Source organism: Schistocerca gregaria, chromosome X (genome assembly GCF_023897955.1).
Source record: "Schistocerca gregaria isolate iqSchGreg1 chromosome X, iqSchGreg1.2, whole genome shotgun sequence".
In the NCBI taxonomy this organism is placed as follows: Eukaryota; Metazoa; Arthropoda; class Insecta; order Orthoptera; family Acrididae; genus Schistocerca; species Schistocerca gregaria.
The window spans coordinates 277,008,594-277,027,006 of NC_064931.1; the positions used below are offsets into that span (position 1 = coordinate 277,008,594).

The 18,413-nt window shown below is 37.8% G+C and overlaps 1 protein-coding gene across 1 annotated transcript in view; it reads left to right on the top strand.

Annotated features, from left to right (window-relative positions):
- The first annotated feature begins 345 nt into the window (after positions 1-345).
- LOC126298397 (zinc finger protein 141-like) overlaps positions 346-18,413 on the top strand; it is a 107,945-nt gene continuing 89,877 nt past the window's right edge. The window contains exon 1 of the mRNA XM_049989710.1: positions 346-654. Coding sequence (XP_049845667.1) covers positions 652-654 — 3 coding nt within the window. The 5' untranslated portion in view covers positions 346-651. The remainder of the gene's footprint in view (positions 655-18,413) is intronic.

Here is an 18,413-nt window from a genome sequence, read left to right on the forward strand (position 1 = left end):
CGAAGCACATTGAATAATTTTTGGAGCGGTGAAAACATTGAAACAACTATAAAATACGTTGTTCGAAATTTTCTTTATTTTCGGAAAGAAAAAAACTGTAACGAGACTATAAAATCTGTCATCTGTCCTTTGAATAAATAAGTGGAGAGCTTTCGAAATAAGTCCAACAAAGTGTAGACTGTATGCTCACCGAAAGCTTTGAGAAGAGACTGAAATTTTAACAGAAGACACGTGTAAATTTCAGTATAACTTCCAGGTTGACTGTTCTGTTCCAATATAAGCAAGTTACTGAATAATGAGAAGCCAAACTACGCAACTTTTTTTTTTTATTTTTTCGGGAAAAGTTTCATTGTAGTGGCTTAAGAATGTCCATAATGAAGACAATATTTTCTGCGGTTACATTATTCTGAAGGAATGACTTGTTTTTCTTCGAACATTAAATTTTGCAGGTGGCCTCTCAAGACACGCGCAAGACATGCGCAAGACAAGTCTTTGTACTTTATGTGTGCGAGTCCAGAAGGAAATGGCGGATAGTGTAGTGTGTTTTGCTGCTGGTTGTGCGGGGGGTATAGTGCTGATGCTCTGGTTGTTATTCGGTGAACGGTGTTACGTATTTCATAAAAAATAGTAGTTCCAACAAACATATTCAGAATGGTAAGTTAAAATTTGTACAAACTCTGAATAAAGTTTGAGAAACACTTGGAATTTGTTGATAAACTTGCACTGACAACTTGAAGTAATAGAGATGACAATGAGTCGTCGTTACTGCGTTTGCTGAAATTAAATGTGCATATTATCATCTGCCAGCACGCGTTCTGGTACTAAAAAACAGATGTTACGTGTTTGTTGATACTTGATTTGTTGTGATAATCGCTGAAACATCGTCTGCTGATTGAGGGCGTCGTGAAGTTCATTACTCTTCCGTGTACGCTTGCGTAGAAATTGTACTGTCACAACCTGACTTTGTATCATATTTTTCGATAAAGTTAATATTTCTCAGACCAGTGTAATCATCTCGACAGCAATGCTAGTGTACAACTTGTCATTCGATAATGGGCTCAAACGTTCATAAACAGAATTGCTTATACATTCTAGGCACTCTAGTTTATTATTATGTCAGTGGTACATGTGAACGTCATTTCTTTCGGAACCAATGTTTACCACAGTTATTAACGGGTACAAAAATAAATCTACTGGACCAGTCTGCCATTTTTAAATATTAGTAATTATTTATTGCTTTGCGTTGGTATATTTATTGTCAGTTATAATTATTGAGCACATTACACAACTTTGAGTACAAATAAATGATCTGCATAGTTATGTTACCAACAATGCAAGAGTTGTGCCCAATACTTGGTGTTTGTAATAGAAATATATATATATGAGACGCTGGATTTTCTGGGAACTAAATAATGTTAAGTGCTGCATGGTCCCATGATAGTCGTGTATGAAAACTGGTTGCTTCTTAAGACACGTTAGAACGTGCATATATTTTTATATTGATATAGGTCGTACTGTATCATTGTGAGTCAGGTTGCACATCTATCATCAGTACTTATTTACATAATGCATATATTTTTTGTAAGCAAAGAGTATCTTGTTTCATGATATCATCACACTTCTCTCGAGTTTCATTTGCAAATTTAAGGCTTTTAAATCCTCAATACATCTGTGAAGCCTCTTTGTGGTGGAAAGTGAACAAAATACAACTATTTATGTCCATTCATTGGTTTGCAGTATTTTACAAAGTGAAAGTACAGTAGTGCTGACTGTAACATACCATTATTTCTGCAACAGTTTAAATTCAGTATACTATCCCTATTATTTAATACAGGCTTCATCATTGATAGACAGCTGGTGAGTGCATACATGGTATGTATTTCACCAAATGATATGCTAAAATATGAACCTGCTGAATTGTACAAGTTACTAAGGCACTGTGACAGTCACCATTAAATGTTATATTCACATGCTCAGCACTTTTGACATCAGTATTCTGTAGATCACCATATGGCGTGTGATGGAGAGCACATAATGTACCAGAATAATTTCCCTCTTCCTACGCCATTCCTAGTTGGTGCATACATGCAAATGAAACCTGTTGTACTTGTCTGTGTTATCATCAACATTATATTTTGTAGGAAATAGTATATTTTTGACACATTTTGGAAGGTTGGTTCATAGAATTGTAACTGATGCTGTCTGTGATGCATAACATATTTCTTGTAATGTCTCACACTGCAGTTCATTGAGCAGTTCGGTGACAATTACCTGCTAACTAAACAAACATGTGACAGATGTTTTTCTTCTATAACTTTAATCCAACTTCATAACTGTCCCAAGCTGATAAACAGCACTCAAGAATTGGTCTAACAAGGTAAACTCTTTTGTGCTTGGATAACACTTTTTTCAGGATTCTTGCAATAAATCTGAGTCTGGCACTTAACTACTCCATGGTTCAATTTGTGCAGTCATTCAACCTAAAATGACTCTCAGTAGAAACTCCGAAATGTTTGAAAGTTGTAACTGATTCTACTGACTGATTGCCGATCACATAGGCAAATGATATTGGATCTGGTCATGTACTTACTGCATTACATTATTTTTATTTATGTTTAGAGTCAACTGCTAATATTTACACCAGGCATTGATCATATGCAAATGTGTCTGCATTTCATAGCAAGTTTGTAGTAAGCCTAATGTAATCTCCTAATACACACATCATAGGGCTACGGACTCTCTTATCCACCAGGTCATGTATAATTGTGGACAGTAACAGTCTTATCACACTACCATGAGGTACACTAGGTATTACCTTCACTTCTCAAGATGCCTCTCTGTTAAGATCGGTATCTACATCTACATCCATACTCCGCAAGCCACCTGACGGTGTGTGGCGGAGGGTACCCTTAGTACCTCTATTGGTTCTCCCTTCTATTCCAGTCTTGTATTGTTCGTGGAAAGAAGGATTGTCGGTATGCTTCTGTGTGGGCTCTAATCTCTCTGATTTTATCCTCATAGTCTCTTCGCGAGATATACGTAGGAGGAAGCAATATACTGCTTGACTCTTCGGTGAAGGTATGTTCTCGAAAGCCCGTACCAAGCTACTGAGTGTCTCTCCTGCAGAGTCTTCCACTGGAGTTTATCTATCATCTCCGTAACGCTTTCGCGATTACTAAATGATCCTGTAACGAAGCGTGCTGCTCTCCGTTGGATCTTCTCTATCTCTTCTATCATACTGTGTTCTGTTTACAAAGAAGTCTTCAGTGTAATTACATAGTTGTTCTGATATTTTGTACAGGCGTACTTTGTTTGCTAGATGACAGTGCAGCCTTCTTGGAAGTCAAAAATCACGGCGTCAACCTGAGCTAGTGTCCATGGCATTTTGGATATCATGAGTGTTCAGAGTAAACTGGGATCTTATTAATTCTTGCTTATGGAAACTATGTTGATTACCGCTTGAGGAGTTGCTTTGTGTCAAGAAATGTCATAAGATGTAAACAGAATATATGTTAAATAATGCTGCAGGTAGTTAATTATGTGTTCCATGGATCATTTTGCACGATAGATTGTGACGGTGGTGACAAAAGTCATTTTACATTCACATTGCAAATTAATTTATACATACAATTACATTCTCAACATTTCTGAGTTTTTATCTTTTTTACAAAAAGAAAGAGAGTTTCAAATGTGAGGTAGTAATTCCTACCCTCCCCCCCCCCCCCCCCCACCTTTTACACATTACAATAATGTAAATTATTCTACAGAATAGGAGGAGTTGTTAAGGAGAAACTTTCTCAGTTTTTACTTTGCGGACATTACATATTGCTGGGTAAATGATAAAAATATGTTTGGTGCAGCATTGTGCACCCTTTTTTGTGCTAAATACAACCTTAATGTGAAGAAATGAAAGTCATTTTTCCTTCTGGTATTGTAATTATGTACTGCAGTGTTCCTCTTGAACTGTAGTGGACTATTTACAATAAGCTTAGTGAGGGAATAAACATACTGTGAAAGAACATTCAAAATGCCCAGCTCCTTGAATAGATGTCTACAAGATGATCATAGGTGAGTGTCACATATTATTCTCACAGCACATTTTTGCACACTGAATACTTTCTTTTTTTAAGACGAGTTATCCCAGAACATCATTCTGTATAACATTACTGAATGAAAATATGCAAAATATGTCAACTTACTGATTTTTCTCTCCCAGAGATTTGCAATGGTTCTAAGTGCAAATGTGGCTGAACTAAGTTGTTTTAGGAGTTCCCAAATGTGTTATTTCCAGTTTAAATTCTCATCAATAAGGACCCCTAAGAATTTTGAAGTTTCCACCATATTGATTATTTCCTCACCATGTCTTACACTTGTTATTGGTGTAGTACCTCTTTAGTACCTCTTGATGTTCAGAACTGAATATGTTGGGTCTCTTTAAAATTGAGGGCAAGAGAATTCACAGGAAAACCAGTCAACGATGCTTTCAAGAACTTCACGTACAATTTCTCCTCTGTGGGATAAGGCTATCATGTAGAACAAAATGGGAATTATAACAAAATGTTAGAAGTAGTCACAATCAAGCTACAGTAGCCCATTACAAACAGTATTGTAAGGTGCTTAAAAATGTTATTAGGAAGGCAAAGAGTATGTGGTACACAAATAGAATAGCTAATTCTCAGGATAAAATTAAAACCATATGGTCAGTTGTGAGGGAAGTGTCTGGTCAGCAGCACAAGGTCGACGATATAAAGTCAGTTATTAGTAAAAATGTTCCTGTTACTGATAAGTTAGGTAGATATATGTACAGTATTTAACAATCATTTTCTGAGCATTGCTTATGTCATCTGAATCCTGTTCCAGCTACTGCCGGGTCTGGGTGCTGACAAGTCCTCCCACCACTTTTCTTCCTCCACTCGCTGCCAGGTCACACCTCTCCTTTCTGCAGATATTCTCACTCCCTGTGCTCTTGGGTGCCCTCTAGGTCTTTTCCCATCCATTTTTAGTTCTTCCATAATTTTGTGGTGTCTGCCCATGCATCCTCTTAGCATGCCCAAACCATCTTAATCTCTTCCTTTTCAATTTTTTCTCTCATACTTTCTTGTTTAAGGTCCTTTCTAATCTCTGTATTCCTTTCTCTGTCCGTTCTTGTTTTTCCCTTAACTGCTCTGAGAAATTTCATTTCTCCTCCTTGTAGTCTGCTCCAGTCCCTTTTTTGTCATTGTCCATGTTTCTCCACCATAGGTGACAACAGGGAAGTAATAAGTCTTAAACATAAAGTGTTTTACCTTTTCTGAAACTTCCTTATTCCAAATCAGGTGTTTTATTGCTTGGTAGAAATTGACACCCTTCTGTAACCTCATATTAATTTCATTGGTTATACTTCCATCCCTAGATATTTCACTCCCTAAATAAGTGAAACTTTCTACCACTTGGAGTTTTATGTTTACTGTTTACTTATGTCATACGGTATTTTATTTTGGGGTAACTCTGCCCATTCTCAAAGGATATTTTTGGCTCAGAAGTGGACAATTCAGGCGACAAGTGGTGTAAGTTCATGAACCTTATGTTGATCCCTGTTCACTACTCTGGGTATTCTGAAACTGGCCTCTTAATACGTATATTGTGTACTGTCATTTCATTTTAACAATATCAGAATTAGCAGCTTTCACTCAGTTAATTCTAGACAGAACTCTTGTGCAGAAAGGTGTGCTATATAGTGCTGCAGCTATTTTCAGTAAGCTACCACAAGAATTCAAAAATCTTAGCAGTAATCCACTTGCTTTCAAATTGAAACTGAATAGTTTCCTCATGGATCACTCCTCCTATTCTTTTGAATAGTTCCTGGTAAATTGAGTTGATTGTTATGTTATATTGTTGATAACGTGTACTTGACCGTATGTCTTAACTTTTTTGGGTTCATCTAACATTTTATTTTATGTTGTAATTTCATGTACTGACATGTTTCCATGACCTTGGAGATTTGCTCCTCATTTTGCTCCTACAGAACTAGATGTGCAAATAAATTTAAAAAAAGGAAGATATGACTCCCTTGATTGTTTTCAGTCCAGAATTAACAACAAATATGCTAACAAAACATTGGTGTGTTGCATGTAGTAATAGTCAGGCAACCTATAAATTCCATGAAACTGAAGAGGACCTCATGCACCAAAGAAATGTTTCAAAATGCACCTATAAATTGTAAGAAGTGTACTATGCTCTAAATATTTTACCTGGATGATGATGAGCACTGCCTGAGACAGCCAATTTTAGTCTCCTTTGTACTGAAATTGGTTGACTGCAGCAACAGTTGGCAGAACAAGCCTGTTTATTGTTTGTGTTTATTTTTCTTGTTGTTTGCGTTTTAACAGGGCCAGCTGATCTTGCTAATGAATAAATTGTACAATTACAAGCTCGAGCAGCCACTGAATAAACCTCAGGCCCCCATTGCCAATTCAATATTTCCTTGTGGGTGGATGAGTAGACTGAGAAATTGTTATAAATTAACAAATACGTTTCAGTGACTCTTCCTAGTTACAGAACTGTCTATGATGGAGCTTTATGTTTACTGTATTGTTTGATAAACACTACAATGGACTGTTATACGATTCCTGCAAATGGTTGTGGAACAGTAAAAATGATTAATGTTATCAAAGATTTGCCACTTGTGAATTCTCGTAGGTTTGTGAGTCATATTTGCAAGCAGATGTGCTCATGGATGGCTCCCAAATGAAGCTCTATTGACCAGGCCTAGAGGATCAGCCCAGAACACTTTTGCATCGCTAGGCTTTTAATGTTATGCTGCTGTGTGCACACTACACATTTCTATGATATCCTTTCTCAGTGGGTTGTTTAAATCTGGGGTCCCATAAAAATCTCAATGAAGCCTTTCTTACAGACCTGCTAGTCTTTGAGGCAATTGTAAACACTTCTGAATAATAAAGAATAATATGAAAAAAATAGAAGACAAGCTTAAAGCTGACCTAGGAACATCTTCAGATTGTTATATTGATCGAGTGTTGCCTCTGATTGGTAAGATCTCCCTGATTCAGCATGCAGTTTTAATCTGTCACCTAATTAAACTCATAAAGTTTTCCCACTGTCTAAGGAGGATTTCTGTTGGAGTATTATGTCCAGAGAATTGAAAAAACTATTAAGTTTTGTACACTGTGTCGTCAAGTGACCTGAATCATCTATATAGTGTCAGGAATCTGTGTTAGTTTGTTAGAATGATAGCTGTTCTGAGACACAGTGCCTAGTATTGATATTCAGTCTTCAAAGGGCTGTCAGGATTAGATTTTGTAGTAACAAGCATTGTGAAGAGTATTCACACTCATACAGTAACAAATTGCAGCAGAAACTTGATACAGAGAAATAACATAGTTGTACAGCTGTACCATATCATGTGTAAATTCAGCAACATCTCCATGATATCAACTTACCTTACCTATATTATCCACATCTGCCTTATGAGATTTACGATATGAGGGATGTCCATCTCATTCTGTCTGCAGTTGCAGTTACTACCTCTATAATTTACATTCCCCTCTCCTGCATTGCCTCCTCTCTTTCATTCTCCATTGTTTTCCTCGGCCATTCTCTTCTTATCTTGGCATGTACCCTTGTGTCCTTCATTAAGTTTGACAGACAATCTTTCAACATTCACTAAATGTGTCCAGACCACTTGAGCTATAACTCTTGAATAGTCTATTCAAACGACTTCAAGTTTGAATTGTTCTGAATGGCTGTGTTCTGGGTCTGTTCCTCCTACACTCTTTCTCTGTTTTCCAAAGATACTTCATCACTGCTGTCTGTATCTAAGTTTTTGTTCACTACATGAAATTATCAGCTCAAGATCGATGTCAGGATGTAGGTACATCTATACATACTAGCTTTACCCTTTGATATCTTTCTATTGTTGACTCCATTAAACAGAGGGCGTGCTACCCTAACTCTTTTCGTAATTTTTGTTTTTGTCTTACCATCTACGCTAATGATAGAAACAAGTATTGAAATTTACAAACACGTTGTAATGACTTTCCTCCAACTATGGTATAATGCATTTTTTCCCTCTGGTTATAATCATGTTTTTGGTTTGTAAATTTATCACCAGTTCTTTCTCCTCCAACTTTTCCACACAGACATTGCTGCTGTATTGTATGATTTGTTCACAAATGGCTACCATACTAGGTTGTCTGCAAAGCCCAAACTGTTTTTTAAACTACTTTAATCTGGCAATTTTTGATGGTCAGCCCTTTAATTTGCTGCTATGTATCTTTGTTGCTCAGTGAAGGTATATTGCTGAAAGCAGGGAATCCAGGCTACATCCTTGCTGGATAACTTGCCTCATAATTCATAAATTCTCTGGGTCCCTGTTCCTATGTTGTTCCTCTGATTTTATACACTCTCCTAAAGGATCTATATAGATTTCAAGAACTCTGCTTTTGGGACCCTGTTAAATACCTGCTACAGGTAAAAAAATAATTTATCTGTTACATCAATTGATACGGTTGTCCCACTGTCAAAGGGTTATTACTTTTCCTTGTAGTTTTGTATCCGAAGATTGAATTCCAGACCACAATGTTTACTGTTGAGAGAAATAACAAAGGAGTCCAGAATGAGATTTTCACTCTGCAGCGGAGTGTGCGCTGATATGAAACTTCGTGGCAGATTAAAACTGTGTGCCCGACCGAGACTCGAACTCGGGACCTTTGCCTTTCGCAGACAAGTGCTCTGCCATCTGGGCTTCCGAAGCGCGACTCACGCCCGCTTCTGCAAATTAACTTGTACCACAGCAGGATTTAGAATAGTTTTGGTTGTGGTATGCACCATATCATATTTAAATTCAGCTCTATCCCCATTATATGAAAGTGAGTTTTTTGTTGGATTAGTTTATTTTTATTTATCTTTATTCATCCAAGCATCATCTCACAATGATAGAAGAATTTCCAAAGTAATACAACGCAAGTCAGTAGCTCAAAATGTACAACACAGAGTATACATAACATGCTTTATGAAAATAGGACAGGCGATCGCTCATGGCCTTGATTAAGGAACCATCCTGGCATTTGCCTAAGTGATTCAGGAAAACCATAGAAAACACCAATCAGGATGACAGGACAGAGCAACTTCATCCTCTTGAATATGTGGTCAGTGTCTTAACAGGTGCTCCGCCTCATTCGGTTGGTCCCTATTGTTCATTGCTCCTTGATTTACACACAATTTGTTTCAGGTAACTCATAATATAAAATACAAATGTGTTCTTCATCATAGCACATACTAAGGAAACATACTGGTGGCTCCTGGACTCTAAAGATGCTGCTTGTGAAGCTGCTGCTCTGCCTGTTGCATTAACTTTAGTCTGTTCGCACAGCTGACTCATGCACACATGTATTCAACTGTGCTCCTCAGTCCACCTGAAAAACTGAGTCAGCAGAGACCCCATCTCCACACCCCTTCTTCCTCCATAATGAGTTAAGAAGAAAGCAAATACATTGTTTCAGTTAGCTGGCTGCTGTTGTAAGGACAATGAGACAGTCACCGAAACATGCAGATTCTATTGAGGCCTGAAATGCAGGAAATGGTGAACACACACACACACACACACACACACACACACACACACACACACACACACACACAGAGAGAGAGAGAGAGAGAGAGAGAGAGAGAGAGAGAGAGAGAGAGAGAGAGAGACTGTCATGACCAAATGCTAAGGCCAGTCAGGTCTTAGAGGCTGGTATATATAGTTTTTTCTACATCTGATGGAGGACTTAGCTGACTAATTTCTGGTAGTCTTTTCCAATGTACCATCTGCCACTTAGTGCCTCCTGTATGCAGTGAATACCAATCTATCCTTTTAATGTTGTTATTCCATACTAGAATTCCACTGCTTGAAAGGTATGATAAGGAGAATTGTGTTTTAGTATATACCCAGTCCCTCTCCTAAGGTGCTCCAGGCCCTCTTTTTCCCATGTTTTGGTACATATTTTCAATTTCGTTTTTGCAATTATGTGTATGGAGTCAGCCCAAATAATGGCTTCTCATTACACCTGTCATGCAACACCCAGTGTCAATATTTCTGATAGAATTTTTTTTTTTTTTTTTTTTTTTTTTTTTTTTTTTTTTTTTTTTTAATGAAGGGAAATCTTGTATGTGCCCATTCAGTAGAGCAGTTCCAAATTAGTCTAATGCAAAATTTAGTTTAATGATAAAACATGTAGCACTTCGGAGGGTGGTTTGAAAAGTTATCGAAATGGAATAGAAAAAAAGTACTTCCATCACTGAAACCTTTTTTATTTTTCAATTTAGTCTCCTTGTAGATTAATGCACCTAGTCCAATGATGTTCCAGTGCCTTGATCCTATCTCGAAAATGAGTTTCTTCCACACCTTCAAAATAGTTGTCAACTCTGACTGTCAATTCTTCGTTTTAAGTGAATCTTCGTCCACCAAGAAAAATTTTCTGTTTTGGGAAGGGATGGAGCCATATCAGGTGAATAAGGTGGGTGTGGCAACAGCTCATTCCTTAGTTCGTGTAATTTTGCCATGCCAATGGCACATGTGTGGGTGCACATTTTCTTGATGGAAGATGACATTTTTCCTTGCTAAACCTGGCCTTTTTTTCACATATATTTTGTTGCGGTTTGTTCAGGAGGTTAGCATAGTATTCTCCAGTAATTGTTTTTTTTCCAGTGGGGAGATAATCTACAAACCGAATCCCCTTCACATTCCAGAACACTGATGCCATGACCTTTCCTGCCGAAGGAATTGTCTTTGCTTTCTTTGGTGGCAGAGAATCAGCATGTTTCCACTGCTTTGACTGTTGCTTTGTCTCTGGGATATAGTAGTGCACCCATGTTTCATCTGTTGTCACGAACTGGCATAAAAAATTTGTTCGTTTCTTGTAAAATGGGCCAAACATAGTTCTGATATGTCCATTCTCATGCGTTTTTGATCCAGTATAAAGAATCACGGCACCCACCTTGCAGGTAATTTTTTCATTTCTAATTCTTCAACTCAGTTAGTGCTGGAGTACTGCTTATTCTTCATGTTTTATTGTGCCTGTTAATGTGTAGGTCTTGACTAATGTTGGGCCACTATCAAATGGGTCACCAGGGAACTCATGATTGTTTCATGAGCATGTGTGGCAAGCATGGGAACCTCAGCAGTTTTAATACTTACTTCCTTGCTTGTGCTGCAGCCCCTTTGTTTTAATATTTTTGTATCTTTTTCTTACTGTTTCACATTTCAGATAGAGAGCCCCCAGCAGAATCTATGTTACAATAGGCCCATGCTAATGCTTGTCATAAGAGCTTACTAAATGGAGAACATCACTCGACATCCATCAGCACAACCCTTAGGAAATGCCTTACCCGAGGTATCACTCCCAACTTATTTAATACAATAATCTATGGCCTTCTTCATGTTTGACTTCCACCATTTTGGGAATTTTACACAGGGGTGATCCATGTGGGAAGGAACACCTTACATGTTGCAAACATTACCCACAGTTAGTCGTGTAAAATGCCTGGGCATTTATAAGTCAGTGCAGATGCCCAGGATAATTGCCTGGGCAAATGCTCAGAATTCATAAATGCTCAGGAATTTATGCATTTTAAAGATTAACTGATAAGTGACACTTATAACAAAATTTTAAGCTGGTACTTTGTGTTGGAAAAGATATTTTGCAACACTGTTTCTTCAGTGTTTGGATAACCAAGTTGGAAAAGCTGCTTAAGAGTTAGGGGAGAGTTATTAGGGGAAATAAATTGTACCATAAATATAATTCTTTACATCTTTAATGTGGTCATTTGTTCTAGTAGTACATAATTTTAAAAAAAGAAAGATAACAACACTCAAGTATGAAAGAAAGCTAGCTCGTTGTGTAGCATTTTTAGTTATACTCTGTTAACTGCAAAAAAATTAAAAAGTTGTTCTAAATCACTGTACCTAACTCAAGTGCTTTTTTTCATATTCTGAGGACTCTGGAAAGACCTGTTGATATGTTTTTATATTTTGTTGTAATGTGACTGTTTGTATTCCTTAAAACAATATTTACAAGATACTCCTTCCCCATTTAAATTGAAAAAGTTCCAAACATGTTCTCTTAACCTTCTTGCAACTGTATTGCCTATAAAACTGTAACTAACACAAAGACGAGGTTATGTTGCTGCTCACTAAGCCATATGGATATGAATGAATGTCAGTCAGTCAGACCAATGTTACTAATTCCAAGTAAGTAAATAACCCTCAGAATTGCACAAATTACTTGAAATTATGAGCCACTCACTCAAAATTTCGTCTAGTATCTATTGGCAATGTAGCAATAGCACTAATATTTACTTAGCATAACTGGAATTAGAGTAAAAAAAAGGTATATATAATGATTTTAGTTACAAATGTGTGACATACCAATTCAGATTACAGAATTCCAAGAATCACCAATCCTCTAGAAATCGGCTAGTATCTGAATCAAGCAATTCAAGCATCTTGTGAATTAATTCTTTATTATTAAATCTTTTTTATGTTAGTGTTCTCATTTTATCTTCACAACAGTGCAACCGTACAAAAGTAGATAAAGTCACCACATCTGCCAATAATTTTTTTTTTTTTTTCTGAAAACAGTTTAACATTTAAGAATACATTAAGTAATTTTTTTATCAGTAATCCTTCTTCAATATTACTCAGAGATTTGAATTGGATTTAAAGAGTGTTACATTACATAGCAATGTCCTAAGGACAGTATATTTTATACCAGCTTGTTACTGTACAGCTGTTCAATGGTATGGGTGTGGGCGTGTGTGTGTGTGTGTGTGTGTGTGTGTGTGTGTGTGTGTGTGTGTGTGTGTGTGTGTGTGTGAGTGAGAGAGAGAGAGAGAGAGAGAGAGAGAGAGAGAGAGAGAGGTGGGGGGGGGGGGGGATCATAGTAGGTGACAGTGAACATTATATGGCAAAGATCTTAAAGTGAAGAAACTGGCGAAACCAGAGAAAAGGAGAAGCTGTGAAAGAAAACAAGTGCAATAAAGAACATGAAGTGAAAGAAAACCACAGCATGTTGTAGAAAAAATAAAATAAAAGCCAACTGATGATGTGAAACTCCAGCATAACATGTCTGGGAGATAGAGGAAAGGATAAAATTGTATTTTGCTCGGAGCGGACCACCTCCAAAAACAAAGCTGTTTGTAAGCAAATATGGACAGAAGAGCTTCAACGTCAAGCATGATAATTAATTAACAAGGTTTAACTGATGCATCAGTTTTCTAAATTGAAGTAAGGAAAGAAAGATTTACACAGAATATTGGCATTAATTGTATGATACTGGTTTGGAGGATGTGCATTGTGTTCCTGATAGGCAAAGGGGTGGCATCTGACTGATCTAGCTCCACTCACCCCTTCGCTGACACCTTCTAACACTCCCAAATTCCTTCACGGATTACTTCTCTTTTAGGCTGCACACATCAAGAGTGTTTTTCCGCTGTGTAAACATTTCTCTCCTGCTCATTATTAGTTTAGTCATATAATGGACTACAGTAATGTGTCATAACAAATAGATCTGATGCTGAAAAATATCATAGTTTATCCACCCTCCCCTACCCTCTCCCACCAAAACATACTCATTAACATGTGTGTTTAACTAGGATGGGCAGCCTCATGGCTTTGGCATGCACCTATAAAACCTCAAATCAGTCAAATGAGCACATAAAATTGCAATTAAAAAAAGCTTGTAACAAAAAAACTGCCATTTTCCATTCAGGATGGCAGTAGTCCATGACATTGTGGGCTGTATTGTTTCGGCTGATTCCACCAACACATTGCAAAAACAAAATTGCAGTTATGTGTTGGAAAAACCAGCAAAATGGGCCTAATGACATTTAGGAGAGATATATAAATGATGTGTAACACAGTATGAGCAGTATTTTCAGTGTGTTCATTGTTGATGCATTTGGACACAAGAAAGTGTCTTCCCTTTTGATAACTGTAGTGAAATTTCCTTACAGCATCCCTTAAATATGGGCTGATGCAAAATAATTTGTATAAAAATAAGAAAAATGTTTGATAACCATTGAGAACAGCATTAATGGTACGCTGCTGGACTTACTCACCTCACTTAAATGTCTTAAAATGGACTTTATTGAGGTCAAATTGAAGATACTTATGTACGATGAGAATTTTTGGCTTGTATATGACACTAATGTGATGTATCCTTGTGCATTAATTGAGTGTTATGGATCCTATCGAGGCAAATCTAATGGGTGGGATTGAAGGAACCTAAGAGTTGTGGCCAGGCACTGTCGTCTGTATGATGATGCAGACATTTTGCAAAATTGTTGAGAAGGTGTTGTATTCTAGAATCGTATCTCACTTTAGTAACAATAATATCCTCAGCAAATCACATTTTGGCTTTCAGAAGAGTTGCTCTACTGAAAATGCCATTCACATGTTCACTCACAAAATTTTACAAGCATTAAGTAATACAGTAGCACCAGTTGGTATGTTGTGTGATATATCTAAGACATGTGACTCTGTAAATCACAGTACTTTCCTAGATAAAATGAAGTTTTATAAGATTGATGGTTTAGTCAACTAATGGATAATGTCATATCTAACTAAAAGAACACGCAAAGTTGTACTTAGTCATTAAAGCAATATAGTCCAGGGACATAATTCTGACTGGGGAAAAATCACACATGGGATTCCTCAGGGGTCAGTCCTAGATTCACTGTTGTTTCTCATGTATGTAAATGACCTTTAGTCTAACACACAACAAGCAGAATTAGTTCTTGCTGCAGATGACACTAGTATTGTTATCAATCCAAGCATACTTACAAGTACATATACAGGAAAAATGGTTAGCAAAGTTCTTAAAAGTATCATTGGTTTTCCACAAATCGTCTCACTCTCAATTTTAAAGATACACAATGTATTCAGTTCTGCACATCTAATAATCACAAAATAAGTATTGCACATGGTGTGGAAATAATAAATAGGATGAATACTTCAGAATTCTTAGGTGTCCATATGGATGAGAATTTAAACTGGAAAAAGCACATTTTGGAACTCCTGAAACAACTTAGTTTAGCCACATTGACATTGAGAGTCATTGCAGATCCTGGGGAGAGAGAAATCGGTAAATTGACATTTTGCATATTTTCCTTCAGTAATGTACATGGAATAACTCGCCTTTAAGAAAGAAACTCTTCATTGTTCAAAAACATGCTATAAGAAAGATACACTGATCAGCCAGAAGATTATGAACATCAACCTACTATTGATATAAACCCATCAAGGTGATAGCAGCATCGCCTGGTGAGGAATGACTGCTAGTCAAACTTACGCAAGGACATGTAGTATCAGTGAGAGTGCTTTCCATGTGTAGAATGAGGAAGACACAAGATTTATCTGAATCTGACCAAGGGCTGATTGTGATTGCCCAGAGGTTCAGTATGAGCATTTTGGAAACTGTACAACTTATCGAGTGTTTGAGAAGTGCTATGGTGAGTGTCTTCAACACGTGGCGAAACAAAGGTGAAACCATGTGTAGACTTCGATGGGTTGGGGGTCACATCTCATTACAGATGTCAGACATCATAGGCTGGTCAGGCTGGTAAAACAGGATAGGTGGCGAACTGTGGTGGAGCTAATATCAGGCTTTAATGCTGAGAAGAGTACAATCGTGTCTGAACAGAAAGTGAACTGAACACCCCTAACAGTGGGCCTCCACAGCTGGTGACCCATGCATATGCCAATGTTAACACCACGGCATCAGCAACTATGACTTAAATGGGCACATGACCACCCGCACTGGATGTTGGCACACTGGCAGTGTGTTGCATGGTCTGATGAACTCCAATACATTCTTCATCATGCTGATGAGGGCACGGATATGCTGTCGTCCAGGAGAACAACTTCCTGACACCTGTATTGTGGGATGGAGACAAGCTGGTGGCGGCTCCATTATGCTCTGGGGAACATTTGTGTGGGCATCCATAGGTCCAGTGGAGCTCGTGCAAGACACCTTGATGACCAAGGAGTATCGTACACTAGTTGAAGACCACGTACACTCCTTCATGATGTCCATGTTCCTGACACCATTAGCATTTTTCAGTAATATAATGCGCCATGTCACAAGACCAAGAGTACGATGGAGTTGCTTAGGAACACAGGAGCTAGTTCCAGTTGATGTGCTGCCCCCTCCAACTCGCCAGATCTGAGATGTGATTGAACATGGCATCAGAGCTCGTTGTCCGCCTTCCCAGAATTTACAGGAATTAGGTGACTTGGGTGTGCAGATGTGGTGCCAACTCCCTCCAGCAAATCTACCAAGGCCTCGTTGCTTCCCTGCCATGCCACATCACAACTGTTATCCATGCAAAACATGCACATGCCAGCTTTTAGGTAAGTGGTCATAATGTTCTGGCTGATCAGTGTATGCAGTGCTCACCCATGCTCGTCATGTAGACATCTGTTTAAGGAGTTAGACATTCTGACTACTGCTTCATAGTATATTTATTCCCTCATGAATCATGTTGTAAATAATCAACTATAGATCAAAAGGAACAGTGGTGTAAGTAATTACAATACTAGAAGGAAAAATGAGGTTCATTAATTCACACATTAAAGTCGTCTTTGGCACAAAAAGGGTTGCACAATGCTGCAGCTAACATTTTTGATCACTTATCCAATGATATAAAATGTCTGACATGCAACAAAATATAATTTGAAAACAAACTTAAAAAGTTTTTCCTCTGAAACTCCTGTTTTGTAGAAGAATTTCTATTATGTGAAAGGTGGTGGGTAGGAATTGCTAACTCAGGTCTCTCTCTCTCTCTCTCTCTCTCTCTCTCTCTCTCTCTCTCTCTCTCTGGTGTGTGTGTGTGTGTGTGTTTTGTGTGTGTGTGTGTGTGTGTGAACACTTTACAAAACACCTTATAAATGTTCAGCATGTAGCCATATTTACTGATTAATTTCAGGTGTGACTGTAAAGTGACTCGTTTCATGTCATTATGATTATAGCGTAAAATGATCCTTAGAACATGAAACTAAATATGAGTGTTTTATAGAAATGCTCAGGATATTTATATGGGAAGCATTTGGAGAACAATGATGTTCGGCTTGTGTAATACTGTTAAATTAAGTTCGAAAAGCTACCGATTGGGGCAGACTGTAGTATGATTCTACTGTTAGTATGAGATGTTACATAATGATCTTAAGACCAAGATAAGACAAATTAGGGCACTTGCAGAAGTGCACACACACAGTATATGTTTAAATGTGAATCCAACATTTAGAAATTAACTGAATTGTGTTTTTCATCAACATGTACATACATACATACTCTGAAAGCAGTTGCACAGTTTATGGCAGAGGGTACCCTTTACCACTACTAATCATTTCCTTTCCTGTTCCACTTGCAAATAGAGTGAGGGAAAATGACTGCCTATGTCCTAATTTCTCGTATCTTGTATTTGTGGTCCTTATGCAAAATGTATGTTAGTGACAGTAGAATCATTCTATTGCATTCAGCTTCTCGTGCTGGTTCTGTAAATTTTCTCAACAGTGTTCCTGAGAAAGAATATCTTCCCTCCAGGGATTCCCATTTGCGTTCCAGAAGCATCTCTGTAACATTTGTGTGTTGTTTGAACCTACTGATAACAAATCTAGAACCGTGCCTCTGAATTGCATTGATTTATTCCTTTAACCCAGCCTGGTATAGATCCCAAGCACCTCAGCAGTACTCAAGAATAGGTCGTACTAGTGTCCCATATGCGATCTCCTGCACAGATAAACCACACTTCCCCAAAATTCTCCCAATAAACCAAATTCAACCATTTGCATCCTGTACCACAATCATCACATGCTCATTCCATTTTATGTTGCTTTGCAGAATTACACTCACATATTTAAACGGCATGTCTGTAATGCAGGACACTACTAAAGCTATATATGAACATTATGGGTTTGTTTTTCGTACTCATCTGTATTAACTTCTATTTTTCTACATTCAGAGCTAACTGCCATTCATCTCGCCAGCTAGAAATTTTATCAAAGTCATCTTGTATCTTCCTACAGCCACTCAACTTCGACACCTTACTGCACACCACAGCATTGTCAGCAAACAACCACAGATAGCTGGCCACCCTGTCCACCGAATCATTTATGTATATAGAGAACAACAGTGTATCATAGTTCCCTGGGGACTCTTGATGGTGCCCTTTTCTCTGAATAGACACTCGCTGATGAGGAAAGCATACTGAGTTCTGTTACTGAAGAAGTCTTCGAGCCACTTACATGTCTGGGAACCTATTCCATACACTCATACCTTCGTTAACAGTCTGCAGTGGGGCACCATGTCAAATGCTTTCCAGCCATCTAGAAATATGGACTCTGTCTGTTGCTCTTCATCCATAGTTCACAA